The sequence below is a fragment of the Clytia hemisphaerica genome, unplaced genomic scaffold (assembly GCF_902728285.1).
Source record: "Clytia hemisphaerica strain Z4C2 unplaced genomic scaffold, Clytia hemisphaerica genome assembly, whole genome shotgun sequence".
NCBI lineage: Eukaryota > Metazoa > Cnidaria > Hydrozoa > Leptothecata > Clytiidae > Clytia > Clytia hemisphaerica.
In genome coordinates this window covers 782-15,888 of record NW_027104376.1, presented here as the reverse complement: position 1 = coordinate 15,888, position 15,107 = coordinate 782, and the positions used below count along the sequence as shown (strand labels likewise).

At 35.2% G+C, this 15,107-nt stretch overlaps 1 protein-coding gene across 1 annotated transcript; it reads right to left on the bottom strand.

Moving 5' to 3' along the window:
* Window positions 1–6,263: 6,263 nt before the first annotated feature.
* LOC136818827 (claspin-like) lies at window positions 6,264–14,893 on the bottom strand (the record flags this gene model as incomplete). Its single annotated transcript, XM_067075061.1, has 7 exons — window positions 6,264–6,371; window positions 7,267–7,346; window positions 11,152–12,523; window positions 12,632–12,820; window positions 13,476–13,601; window positions 13,943–14,107; window positions 14,833–14,893. Coding segments are annotated over 7 exons (2,101 nt in total), but the record flags the coding sequence as incomplete, so codon positions are not given.
* Window positions 14,894–15,107: the final 214 nt, after the last annotated feature.

Genomic DNA, 15,107 nt, shown 5'->3' with positions numbered 1-15,107 from the left:
TGGCCTAGCTTAGGTGCTCTGTGTGTACTACACAGTGTGTTGATATTGTTTTGGCGCTAGAGGCGTAATGAATTTGGCGTAAAGGCGGAATTAGCCAGATTACCAAGATTACTGAGATTACCACTAGCTTAGGGCTCTGTGGGTGCAGTGTGTTGACACTTATAGCCGTGTTGCGAGGCGCTAGATACGTAATGAATTTCATAGAATTACTCAGAGTATTATCATCAGGCTAGGGTTCTTTGCTTAATGTGTCATTGTGTGTGTAATGTTCGATCCGTTTCTATTTGTTTATAGACACCCCAGGCATCGGTTTTACTTTTTGTTTAACAGACAACCAGACATCTATTAGCTGAGAGACCCGTCTACTCTGTTCGTGTGATTTCAGAGTATAGCATTTAGTTAAAACGAATAAAAATATAGAAATAACAGAGTAGCTGGGTATTTTTGTAGATGCCAAATCTGGTCGCAGAATTCTATTGCACTTTTCATATTCTACACCCTAATACGCTTCCAAAAAGGTATGAATGAACACCTCTTGGCGAGTGCTATTGGTGATTAAAAATTACAGAACATTTGGACATGCCTTAAAATGCCTGAGCCACCACTACCACAACTTCCAGCGTATTCACTTTGAGCAATGTTTCTACTGGATCCTTGACTGCTTGAATGAACACTTGATGCTCGTGTTCTGCCACGAATTTTCCTTTCAACTTCAGCTATTCGGTTCAATTCCCTTCTTTCGCTTTCCTCACACTCCTGGATCTTCCTTGGATCAGTTTCCATTAACAGGTACTCCGTGTTTGTAGCTCTAAACTTGAGGTACCGTAATGATGCTCATACATCTGGGGATATTCAGCTGGTTGTTGACTTGCAATTCTATTTGATCTCCTCTTTCTAACAGTCTTTGATACTAACAGAATCAGTAGTCAGAGTAGATATGTTCAAGAATGAGGCGGAAACAGACGAACAGTTTGGAACTGGACCGAAAACAGACGATGACCGGAACAGACGATGCCCGGAAAAGACGATGCTCGGAACAAACGATGTCCAGAACAGATGAAGCCCGGAAATAACAGACAAGAGACAGACTTGCCTAGAACTTAAATCAACTACCCAAATCTTGTTGTTGAGGGGCCATAGGAACTAAGAGAGGCAGAGAGAGAGGGAGACGAATGCTGTAAGGTATACCTGAACCACACTCCAGTCCAGCAATCTCCACCGCTGATCTCCTTGGCGCATTAAAATATTTTCTTGAAACTTTGTTTAGGGATATGTAAGTTCTTGTAACGATTTTGATTGTTCGTTATATTCGTTCAAGGTAAAAACTATGGAAGCTCAAATGCACAAAAATATCGCAAACCTAGGTTTACGCTTCGTAAACCTGGGTTTATGAATTAGAGTCTGCTAAATTGCGTGGGTTGCGTGGGTGCGTGGGTCAATATTTTTGCGTGGGTTAATATTTTTGCGTGGGTCATTTTTTTGCGTGGGTGCGTGGGTCAAAATATTTTTTGCGTGGGTCAAATTTTTTGCGTGGGTCAATTTTTTTTGCGTGGGTCAAATTTTTTGCGTGGGTCAAATTTTTTACGTGGGTCAAATTTTTTGCGTGGGTCATATTTTTTGCGTGGGTCATTATTTTTTGCGTGGGTCAAAGTTTTTGAGTGGGTCACTATTTTGTTGGTGATTTTTTAGCTAACTCGATTTTTTTACCAAATTAAAACTTTCGAGTTAGCTAAGACGTTTTTTTTGTCAAATTAAAATTTTCAAGTTATCTTATACAAAAATGTGTTGTGTATATATCTACGAAAACTAAACAAAAGCACACAGTTTTTATGTAGTAACACCTTGTGGACCTTGTGGTTTATTTTGCATAGCTGCACTTATTTACTATAACATTATACAGAATCAACACACACCCGTCTAATTTTTGTAGACACACTTCAGGATCACACTTTTGAATTTTAACATGCTATATTTCAAGATTCCAGTGTCATGGAATTAAACACTATAACTTTAAACAAAAAAATGAGATATGACCGCTTCTTTTCTTTCTATGGAATTTTTTCCTCCCTTTTCTCTTGCTTTGAAAAAAAGTACAGCGTCTTTATTTCGTCCAATTTTTTAAATTGGCCTTAATGTACTTAAATCAGAGAAATTACAAGTGGGGTGGACGAAATAATTGACAACGATTAAATTGTTTAGTAATCGGTCGCCTAATCAATATAACTTTTGTAGAAAAAATTTCAGATTTTGTCGCCATTAGCTTTGTTCTTTAACACTCAAAGGAAACCCAAAAGATTAAAGCGTGCTATAAGAAGCTATAAAGCTTCTAAAAACATTCTATAAAGCTTCCTCTTATAAAAAGACACTCCTTTGTTGGAAACATTCTTTCCGACCTCGTTTATTGGAACTAATTCACCATATTGTTATTCAGAAAGTACGGAACTGTACAGCTATGCAAAATAAACAAAATAAACCAAAACGTGTTATGTAAAACAAATCCAACATTTTGGATGTGACCAGTTCGAATTTCAAGGGAAGGCATTTTTTCGAATTACAGAGAGAATTTTGACCCACGCAAAAATTTTGACCCACGCAAAAAATAATGACCCACGCAAAAAATAATGACCCACGCAAAAAATATGACCCACGCAAAAAATATGACCCACGCAAAAAATTCGACCCACGCAAAAAATTCGACCCACGCAAAAAATTTGACCCACGCAAAATTTTTGACCCACGCAAAAAATATTTTGACCCACGCACCCACGCAAAAAAATGACCCACGCAAAAATATCGACCCACGCACCCACGCACCCACGCAACCCACGCAGTTTAGCAGACTCTATGAATTAAAACCAATTTTACGCTTCGTAAACCTGGGTTTCCCCCCTTAAACCTAGGTTTGTGGGTTTAGGACTTTTTACTAAGGTTTACATGAGTAACCAATCAATTCTAATTCTTCCCTGAACCTATTGTTCTCGTATTTCTGACCAATAGGAACTGAGAAGCGAATTCCATAACTCCAAACAGACATTTTACAGACTGTGAAACCAGACTACGGTTCGGGTTTGCTACCACCTCAAACAAAGCCAAAAAGTGGAGCCTATCAAATTACACCCGGCAACTAATCAGCGCCCATCCAGTCTATCAAAAAGTTATAAGTGGCCCCCGAGCTAACACAGTAACCCATGTCCTAGGTATTATGTTAACATAGTCCAATCAGATTGCCTGTCACATCCAGTCTCTTCTTCGTTCTTATGACTATGAGTTGATATGGTCAGCGATTTCAACAATGTTAGAGGACTATATATGCTATTATTCAAACTGCAAACCTAGGTTAACAAAGTGCAAACCCAAGTTTTAAAGTACAAACCTAGGTTTACCGGGCGTAAACCCCTAATCTGCATCACAAACCTAAGATAGTGATTAGTTAGAGTTAGGTTTGAAAATCTTGGGTAGTCTGACAGTTTTTCAAAAATCATAAAAATGACAAAACGATGACATGGTGATGATGACCCATTGTCATTTTCTTTGTCTTTCCATTTTTTGACAATTTTCAAAACCTAAGTAATTATTCCTTCCTAAAGTAGTCTTAAGTTCTATATATGATGGTCTAGGGTTCGGGTATGAGATTTTTTTTTTAAAGCTAAAATTCATTTCTCAGGGGTAATTTGGCATGCACTCGTGTCGTACTCTCAAACTGGCCATAACGCTTAGGTTTGCGTTATTTTTTTTTTGCATTCTGGCAATGCTATTCTTCGGTCATTTGGTATAGTTTTTCGGTCCTTTTACGTTTTTGATAACTTTTCAAAATTTGTTTCAAATTTGTCTAAACCTAACAGTAGCTTTAAGTTCGAGTCATTTCGAAAGCTCAAAACGTCGTTTTCGTTGTTCGAAACAGTTTTAAAGTCTGATATTTTGTAAAATTCCGTATAGAGGGTTAAAATTTATTGTCAGCCTGTTGAATTTTCATGAAACAATTAGTGAAAGTTTTAGAGGCCCTGTAAAAAAATCGAACTGATGACTACATAGACCGACCCATTTCATGTCTATTTGAGGTTTTGACTCCATTAAGGTCAATTTAAAAAAAGACCTAGTTAGAATAATATATCAACCAAAAGTAGTCCTTGACTTTTAAGTAGCGGTGAGAACGAGATCTTGATTTAACATATCGACGAACTGAAGAACATTGTTATATATTCGCAGTTTTTAGTCGAAATTGCCAGTTGATGATAATGTAAGAAATGACCTAAAAATATAGCAAACGGATTTTTAAAAATGTTATTTAATCACTTCTGGGTCAATATGAATTTGTCAAAGAAATCGAGCAAAAAACCCTTCTAACATCTCAAAGAAAAATGAAGAACAATGTAAGACGATTTCGGTGTTGAATGGTACATTTTCTTTTTAGCGTGAAATAAAGTACTATAAAAATATTTACAGCTCGGTGAATTTTAAAGAAGATTTGTAAAAATTCTTAAAAACAAAACACGGCATTAGAATACAGTTTCTTCCATCTTTTAGCTTAAAAATTGCGATTACAAGAATATTTTCTTCACAAATAGGAAGTTTAATTAAAGCCTCCAAAGTTGATTCTTTTTAACTTTCCAACATTTGCCAAGAATTTACTTTCTAGCATTTACATATTTACTTTCTATATGAATATACCATATTTTTTTACCTTTTGCACGAAATGGCGCGCTAAGTTCAATATGTGCAAAAATAAATTCCTGGGAGGTTACAAAATCTCAATTTCCATAAAGTTGCATAAATGAGAAATATCTCAAAAGAAAGTCGTACCATAAATACATATCACAGTAACGAAAAACTATCGGGGAATACTTTTCTTTAAAGCACGCGTGTGCCGGTAAAATTGGCGAGCTTCTTCGAGCATTACGTTTAGGATCTGTATCTTTGGCACATCACTTTATCATGTATCTCACCTTCCAATACACTTCTTGACTTGTAAATTTGAGCGTAAATTCTTTGTGTTTGTCCACCGACTCCTCCCAAATTTTGGAACTTAACTCTCTATCTTCTATCATGTCCCGTGACATATAAAGCAACTTCATCACACACGAGTGAGGGTACTTTGCCTGGAACCAATCTTTCTTATTTGATTTCATGTCTACATCTTCTTCCAGTGCTTTTAGACGTTTTGCTATAAGTAATCAAAAAAATATTGAATGTGGATTAGAATGAAATAATTTAAAATGATTTAGAAACTTCGCAGACATAACATCAAAGATATTGTGTTCTATGCTACCATATGACGACACGTCACATGTTAAAGAGCAGCCCGCGAACTTATGTAAATCATTACTTTTTTTAGTTCTCATGGGAACAGAACATCAGATTAAGTTTGTTTGTTTTAGAATGTTTTGTCACACGAGATCATATAAAATTAACTCTGGTTCACTTGCAAACTTCTTGTCTAGGATTACTATCATTCATGTCAGATCGTCCTGCAAATAGAAGGGACTTTTTACACAAAAAAACGGATGAGCGTTATGAAAATTCTTTAGATATTGGCTTTTCGGGAAGTTCAATACCAAAAGTCATGGACGGTTTCCAAAAGATGATTGATGATAATTATCAGCTTTTATAGAGAAATAAGGATGAATAAACTCCCACCATTAGTTTCTGTCAGATCCTCTTCATCGTCATCGTCACTATAATCCATTTTTCACCTAGATAAAACAATGAAACCGTTAATTAGTAATTGTTTACAGGATATCCCATGAGAATATTCGCTTTGATTTACAAAATCGTTGTAAAAGAAAGTTAACTTTGCATCCCTAACAAAAACAGAGATACTAATCTTACTATATTTCTCAATGTTGTACTGCAGTTCACTACTTTGAACGTTAAAAATCTTTATCAGGAGGAATTTTTACGCCACTGGCTCATGTACATCTAATAAGTAGATATTGTTGGTTTTAGGGAAAGCTTTCTTCACCATTAAAATGATATGGAGGCTCACTTCCTCGGTTACTGACACTAAATAAAAATAACGCAATATGAAAATTACCAATATCGTACTGTATATGTTAATTAACAGATATTTTTCTACAGAGTAAAACTTAAAATACATCTTACTGGTAACTTCTATATTACATTTCATGAAAGGGACCCAAGTTATTGCAGAAAATAAATGTCTGAGTGCACTAACAAGAAATATTATGTTTTAAAACTTGTTCTCCATCCGGCAAATGGTGTCTTTTAATGTTACAGAACACATTATGGCAATAACTTTCAATGGTTCAATCTTCCACTTCAGCCAAGGCCTGTTCGATGGTAGGCCAAACTTCATCAACGTCTTTTATTGTCATTATTTGAAGTTTGCGGTCCAAATCTTTGAAGTGTCTATCCTATGGCAATTATTACAAAGAGATTAGAAATTTTATATATAAAGAAGTGCAAATTAAATTTCAGTAACAGTCACTTCCACTAAAGAATCCTGCATATGTCCCCGTTATATATTGCACATGCATAGACTCAAACCACAAGTATTACACGCAATATACAAGGAGAAATGAAAACATAGGGGTGGTAACTTATGAGAAATATTTTTTAATAAGAATATTGATCTAACCATTTGTGACCTCCCAAGCGATTTGGAGTACAAAAAAAAATCAGATCGCACTCGATGCGGATAGAGCGGTAAAATGTGCGGCTCGAGAGCGGCGAAGCGGTTATCGAACCGGTTTTAAATACCTCTTTTATCAGTAAATATTGTGTCAGAGTTCTCTCAAATGTTCCTTCAAAACTTGTGTGATCAATCATTCTCTGTCTGACCAAAGAGTCTTTTCGAACTTGGACCGGTCTTAGGTGCGATCTTTTGACCGGTCAAAACGTTTCCCGGCGAACAATAAATCATAACAAACTAGTATATTATTCGGAACGTTCCAAAAAATGTGATCATTTTACAGAACAGCAAAAATTTCAACAGCGAATCCTACATTCTGTCCGTTCCTTAAATTACTCTTCAAACAGACGCAAGACATTTCACGAGGAACAAACATCACCCTGACCTTTTTCGCCTGGACTTCTGAAAAAGGCATGGAATGGACTGTGGAATCAAATTGGAATGAAAGACAAAATAATCTTTATATGGTAAGTCTTTTTTAGGATTTTAAAAGCTCTTCTTTTCAATGAGAAATAAAGTTCCATCCATTTCAAGATTAAGACGCAAACGATCGACTGAATGTGGCATGTTTTTATTTGTCCTGGTGCTTGATTGATGCCTGGTCTGGAGCTACTTACTTGAATTTTGTCTCGAATTTCAGCTAAAACAGAATCTCCTGGGAACCCATCCTTACTGAAGTTTGATTGAAAGCATGCGTCTGTGGAGAAAATATCATAGTGAGTACACTTATTATATGCACCTATTTTAGGCCAGATGGTCGTAAGCGATTATGGGAGCATTTAAAAAGTACGTTCGTCGCTGAGGGAGGAGGGTCGACAAGAAAGCGAACAAAAACAAACAGGGGGATGGGGTCAAGTCGATCTGTGTATGGACCGGTTTCATGATATGTCATTTGCTCACTCACGTGACTTACCGTCCAATTTTTTGGAGGCAAAAAGAACATAACATTAGCTAGAGGCGAGCAGATTTTTTGTTCTGACGATGTGGTAACTTTTGAAAATAAATTTTAGTATGTTTTCTCAGAGGTATATAGGCTTACTATTCATAAATTTTGAAGAGATATAACTGGTAGTTATCAAAACGGGCAATTGCCCGCCCATATCAGTTTGCCTGGGCAAAATCAAAACATTGAAATCCGTCTATGTTTGCTTTCAGTCGGGGTAATTGGTAAAAATTTGAAATGAGTACGAATGCAGACAAACAAGGGCAACGGGGTCTGAAAATAAGAAAATTTGGATTGACATGCTTTCTGATGCCCAACTGACCCTTTTTTCAGATGCGAAACATTCCCTCCAGATACAATCGATAAGTTTTTCCAATTAATGACCAAAATAAAGTTTAGCCAAAATTTGTGAGGTGATACTGAAATAATTAAGCTAAGTTATAATGGATTGCTTTGGAAAAAATTTGTGAATTCTGTTTCAAAAGGTTAATGTTAAAACAGGCATTTTGACTCATGTGTTTACTCTTCAAAAATCTCTTTTGAAAAAATCTAAATCTCATAAATAAATTGTGTTCAGAAAACTTTTTAGAGGAACATTCGTAGATAAAATAATGTAATATAATTAGTATAGGGATGCTGATTGAAAAGAAAGCAATTGTGAATTTAAAAGAATTTATGAAAAAATTAAAAGTAGGGGCCATCCATATAGTATGTACGCAGTGAAGGGGGAAGAGGGGGGTTTAGCAAAAGCGTACATCTATTGTTTAAATTAAATCATTTCTATTGTTCTCTGCGTACAAGGGGGGTATCAAATTTTTGGAAAATCTTTGCGTACGTACTATGTGGACGCCCCGTACCTACAAAGACTATAAAGAACTGGGAATGAAAATGAGGTGTGAATTCTCGAGTGTGTCAATGAGGTGAATTTTCTGGTCTGTAAAATTTATCAAATTTTGCGATTTTCATAATGAAGAGTATTGAGCTCAAATTTAAACGTATAAACAAGTTCAGAATATTGTTTAATTGATTTAATGTGAAAATATAACCTTTTAACTGAAGTTTAGGGCAAACTCTTTTGTTAAAACTGTCAAAAATCGTGAGTAAACGACCACTGAAGTAAGGTCCCAAAATAGCTGTTTATCAAAAAAAGCAACGACTCGGCCGAGAGTTAAGGGTCAAAAACAACTGTTTAGGGTGGCCTGCACATAGGGGCACCTGATCTATGGTCGGGCTAATTTTAAGGCTTAAATATTTTCTTCAGGAAGTTATTTTGTCCAAGGAAATTTCGAAGTCCAGACTTTGATCTCCTGTTATTCGAGATAGAGACCATGAAAAAATAGCCCCGACCCACGGTTCGGTCCGCAATTTATCTGGCTTTCAAGAAAATTTAAAATGGCTTTTTGATAGCCAATACAATTGCTGCATTTGCAGGTTTAGTGGGACCCATTACTCTGCTAAAGAAAATTCATTGGATTCTAGGAAACATCAAAATTACAGACCAGATGAAGAATTACGTAATGCCCTCTTCAAGCCACTGTGATTGGCTGATCGGGAAAAAGACGCGGAATCTGATTGGCGTAGAAAAAAAATGAATTTTTTTAAGAAGGAGGCGGGGAAGAAAATACAAGCGAAATGACCCAAAATGAACTTCAAAAATCAAGAAACTTGCAAAAATTGAAGGAAAGAAATTAATTTTATTCTTCTTGTGAATTATTTCATTGGTCATTCATAGTACAGGGATGTATCTAAACTTGAAGGACTAGATATCAGATTTAAAACAACAAAACAAGGTGACTTTTTGATACACAATGCACGATATATTTTAAACTTTCTGTTGCTCAGACATAAAAATCCAGAAAAAATGACTCCAAAACCATCTGAAATCCATTCTTTCTACATCCTGAAGAAGAAAAAGAAAGAATATAAATAAATTTAATATAAATCAATGTTTGTGTCATTCCTTAGAGATAAAGAGGATACTTTCAGTGAGACAGGGATGGTTAGCTTAAATACCCATCTTATACTTCCATTCTCTTAAAAGCATTTTAATCTACTTTCTGCCAGAATAGGGATATTAAAAAATGAAAGAGCCTTAGCTCATCTGTAGGGAAATTAAATATCTAAAGTGAGGTGAGTGAAGGGGGTTTAGCATTTGCCAGCAAATAATAATGAGCTGAGTCAGGCTGGATTCTCCATGAATTTCGACCAATTTTGAAGTGGTAGAAGTTTCACAACTCCTTCTTCAGTTGACAGTGAGAGAATTCTCTTGCTCTTGTCATCTGCTTGACTTGAATAACATCAAGAATCCACAATTAATAAAAGTTAACTAACCTTTGGTTTATTGCAGTTGAGCTCCAGCAAGCATTTCAAATTCAAAAACATCTCAAAACTGAAGAAAAATTGGTTCTTTCTTTTTCCCATCTTCTTGGTTCTTAATTTGCAATAACAGCTTTTTGGAGAATAAAATAAAGAATTGTAAACAACAAAGAGGTGAATAAAAATCAAAACTGAAGCTATAACTCCCAATAAACTTGTGCATCCAAAATACAGTACAATATACTGAGAATTGTTTCCTGATTATAAATCATAATTCTTTGAAAGAAAATACATTTTGACTCTATTTAATGAAAAGAATATACAACATTTAGAAAAAGAAAATATCAGAGTCCTTCCCCTCTCAGAAAAAAGGATTTCAATGATTTCGAAAGATCAAGAGACAAATAAGATTCTCCAGACTGTCCAGATTAAACGTAGTTACTAAAATAAATTGTTTCAAAACATTCGAAAACATTTGCGCGCTCGTGTGAACACTCAAAAACATTCGATTTTCAAAGCGCTGTTTACATTTTAAAATTCGAATGTATTTTTGGCGTAAAGCTCTGTTTAGACTTAAGCACGGAAAAAACTACAGACTCGCAAATTTCACCTCATTGATTTCCTCGAGTTGTTTTGTTGGACTGTGAAAAAAATTATTTATCCATTTTTAAATTTGAATGTGTCACAAACATCTCTTCTTGTAAATGTTTTTCTTTTAAACAAAGGCTGTTTTCTCAAGAAAAAGAATCCCTCACCTCAAGTGTTTAATACACTAAGAAAAATAAATATAAAAACTGAGAACTTTATAATTACAAGAAACAAAATCCTCAATATATCTTAAATTGTAATAAAAACAAATCAAATTGCTTTATTTCAATGATCCAGGCTCAATTATTTTGTTAATCTTGCCATATATCTATATTTTTGTCCCATAAAGTTGAAAATATTAGATTTGCCAAAAAAATTCTGGATGAAAATTGTCAGAATTTAAAACACTTCCTTCTCAAATATAGACTCTTAAAATGAAGAGAGACAAATACCAAAATCATGTTAAGTGAGATCAATTTAGTTAGTTGTTTTACATGCCTGACAAAAAATTAAGTTGATTTGGTGGTGCTTTTTTAAATTTTTATTTTTTCCCCGACTGACCAGCCCTTTCTTTGGGTTGCTTCTTGGCCATAAAACGACAAAATTAGATTGGCCACACCTTAGAGAATTCATTGTAAAATTTCCTCCAGTTTACCTTCTTTTATAAGTTGTGTCCTTAGAGTTTGCCGATGCCGTTTCAATTTTGCAGTCATAGACTGTTCAACAAATGGTTTTAAATTTGCAGGAACATCAAATTTAAGATAAATTGCGTCGTTGATCATTGTCATTGTTCTCTGGTCAAATTGTTGTAACTTTTGACGGCAAATGATGTTGCATGTTCTGCATGTTAGTTTCTCTTTGATGGAAAACTTTCCCTTGATCAATTCAAAACCATATTCAGCTGCTAATTTTACTCTTGGATCTTTATTTTCAGATGTTGTTGAAAGAGTAAAAATATCCTCTATCTCTTGGGAAGATTGGTTTGCTGTCGATGGTGTGTTTCCATGGTGTTGATTTGCTTGATGGTTGAAAGATTGTCGGCTTTGTTGCTGTAGTTGAGCTTGCTGGCTCTGCTGCTGTAACTGGCTATTATTAATTGCAGGCTGTTGTTGAAGATGATGGCTGGAGGCTTGTTGACTTAGCTGCTGGTGGTGATGTTGAGGATGTTCATCTGAGCGTGCATTGAAAGGTCTTGAATATTGTGGTGAAATTGTTGACTGTAACTGGGACAAATACGATGGATTGATGCTGTCTGTGTTGATATAATTTAAAAATTCATCAGTTTGATTGTTGTTGGTTTGTGCAGAAATCAAAGTGTCCAGTCTGTCTTTTATGTCCTTGAATTCTTCAGTTACGAAAACTCTGAGTGCTTTGACCTCATCTCTTAGTTCTTCAATGCTTGTAGCAGCAGATGGAGGGTCATGGCGGCTAGGTGATGACCCAATCCTGATATAATCTGGGGTAGCATTCCTTGCAATTATTGTTTCAACTGGTATCTTTTTGCTTGTTTGGTTATTAGGAAGTGGTGTTTTTCCTTCTGATTGTAAGGAAAATGACAATGATCTCTTTGGTGCATTTTCTGCCAACTTAGAACATTCACCTGATTCATGCGATGCTGAAGCAGTAGACAGGAGAGGATCCTCTTGTCCACTGAATGAGGGTAGCAAATTTGATCTTGGGGATAACTTAGGTGATGATGTGTTTGACAATTCACTGATTGGGGACAACGTAGAGAAGGAATGTTTTGTAAAGGACAGTGTTGGCGATGATGACTTATTTAATGAAGTATTAGACAATTCACTGATTGAGGACAAAGTAGAGAAGGAATGTTTTGTAGAGGACAATGCTGGCGATGATGACTTACTTAATGAAGTATCTGATAACTGATTGACTGGGGATGGTGAATGGGATGTCAAGGGCAATTTAGATTGTTCTGTTGATGGTATTGGTGTGGTGGCAGTGACTTCAGTCAGTTCTTGATTGAAAGATGATGGTGAATTTCTTGTTGACGATAGAACGGTCTGAGGCTGTGGTGAGTCAACTGGAGAAAGTTTTGATTTTTAGATGGACTTGGATGATGATGATGGTTTGGATGCGATTCGAGAAGCATCACTTTTGGACGCCTCTGACCTTACCACAAATCTTGGTTTGTTGGTTTTTGGTGACTTCTCCAAAAAGTTCTTTCGCTCTTTTGTTTTAATCTTTTTGTTCTTGGATGGGTCAACTTTTTCGACCAAGAAACCATTGAAATTGTTCATTTTGCTGGCTTGGCGTTCATGAAATGCTTTAATAACATCTGTCTCCTTTTGACTCATCTCTCGATCCTATGAGAGAGAAATTAAATGACACATCAAAAATGTGGAATTGTTGGGTGATATTTTCTAAGAGTTAACAAAAAACAATCCATGTATAAACATGAACATTGGACCAAAGCCGAAATTAGCAAAAAAAAATTCAGCAAAAGAATGCTGACGTCAGCAAAATTTCAAAAAAATATTCAAAATGATCCTTTTAATGGTGTCCAAATATCATGTTTATACCATTAGACAAACTGGTGTTATTTTAAAAATAAGTTTTGCTGACGTCAGCATTTTTTGGTTTTTCGGGAAAATGAGGGTGTAAACGATTGGGTTATACCCCTACAGGGAAACTTCATCATGGTACCCTTCTTATTCAGTCTTTGCATTTCCGCTGGCTAATGCTTTCCAAATTATGGGAATTTTTATTCAAATCAATGTTTAAATAGCCACAGTTCGCTGTGCAAAAATTATTTCTTTTTTGGACATGCCATAAGTTACACGAATCTAAGAAAAAGCAGTGTCGGTTGGGTCCTTGAAACAATAAATTATTTTTTGATATTATCTTAAAAGAAATATTCTTCTCGTGTCAATTTAATACAGCATTTCTCTACTTCATCCTCAGGTCTTATCATGATGAGAACAGTTGGAAAAAAAACGGTCACTAGCTTCAAATCATCACTTGGCATTTATTAGAAAACGTAAGTCGCTTACTGGTTTCTGGACCACTGTTGTCTTTAACAGAATCTTTTGCCCTTTCAGATTTGTTTGCTTTTGATTTCGACTTTCCAGTTGATTTTTCTGTTTGCTGAAATTGAAAAATTGAAAAATAAGTTCCAGCCAAAATTTTTTGAGGTTTTCAATATTGCCTTAAATAAATGCTTTGAGGTATTTTAACTCCACTGAAACCCACTTGGTGAAAACAAATCGCAATAAATATAATGCTTTTTCATTCATAAAACTAAGTTGTTTAAAAAGAAGATCACGATATAAACCTTCCTTACATTATTTAATTATCCTTCTGCAATTTAGAATGGTTGAAATGAGTAAAGAGCAACGAGAGAGATCCTGGACATTCAAAATGAGATGAGTTATGGTACAATGCTCTCTATTGAAAAACTCTCTATTGAATATCTGTAAGTATCTTACTGGCTTTGATTGTTTTTTGGTGCTATTAATGTTTTTCTTCCTTGACTGTTTAGTTTTGGATGATTTGGTTAATGGTTTTGCTTTTTGGGGTTCAGCTGGCTTAACCTTTTCTTTCTTTTCTGATTTTTCTCGCTCTCCTTTGTTTTTTGATTTTCCAGTCTCATTCTAAAATAGAGCAAAAAAAAAGTAGTTAAAAAAGCTTGCAATAAAAACATTAAAAATAATGCACAGATATCCCTTATCGCATTTGTTGATTTTTCTTAAAAAAAAGCGATGCATTGTGTGATTGTTATGGGAGTATTACAATAGAAACCTCGAAACTGTTTACTCTACTTCATCCCTTCAGGTCATATCATGATGAGAACAGTTGGACAAAAAACAGTCACTAGCTTAAAATCGCTACCTTCATTCAAAAGGGGTCTAAGTCCTGTGAGCCTTAATTCAAAAGGGGTCTAAGTCCTGTGAGCCTTAATTCATTAAGCCTAAGTCCATTTTGGTCATTTTGAGAAAATTATTCTGAAAGCATTTTTGATAGTAAAGCTTTTAAGTAAATGTTTTCTGAAAGCCATAAATTGAACTTGTTTTTTTTATTCAATAAAAAGGCATTCTTTTGGAGAGTAGATATTTTTACGTACCAGGTGCAACTTAGTAAATCTTGCAGAGTGGACTTAGGCCTTTTTTGAATTAAACATGAATTTTGAAAAATGTGTGACGGTTAATTTCTGCCTTTTAAAGTTCAAAACCTGCACATATAACCTGCACATATGACACTCCAAAATAAAGCCACATACACCTAGATTCAAGATAAAGAGAAAAGACAATATCAGTAAGATAAAAATTTTTTGAGGTTCAGCTGGTTGAGGATGCGTCGGTGGCTTTGACTTCTTAACCTTTTCTTTCTTTTCAGATTTTCCTCGTTCTTCTTCGTTTTTTTGATTTTCCAGTCTCATTCTAAAATAGAGCAAAAAAAAATAGTTCAAAAAGCTTGCAATAAAAACATTCAAAATATGGGTTCAGTCAGAAGTAGACTCTAGTCTAGCCTTTCATATAATACTCTCTTATATCTATTTTAGATCAACGAGCCGTGAAACAATGTAGCACAGACTATTTGAAACGGAGATCGACTAGACCAACCTATAACGGATGACTTCTCGAAGCTATCTTG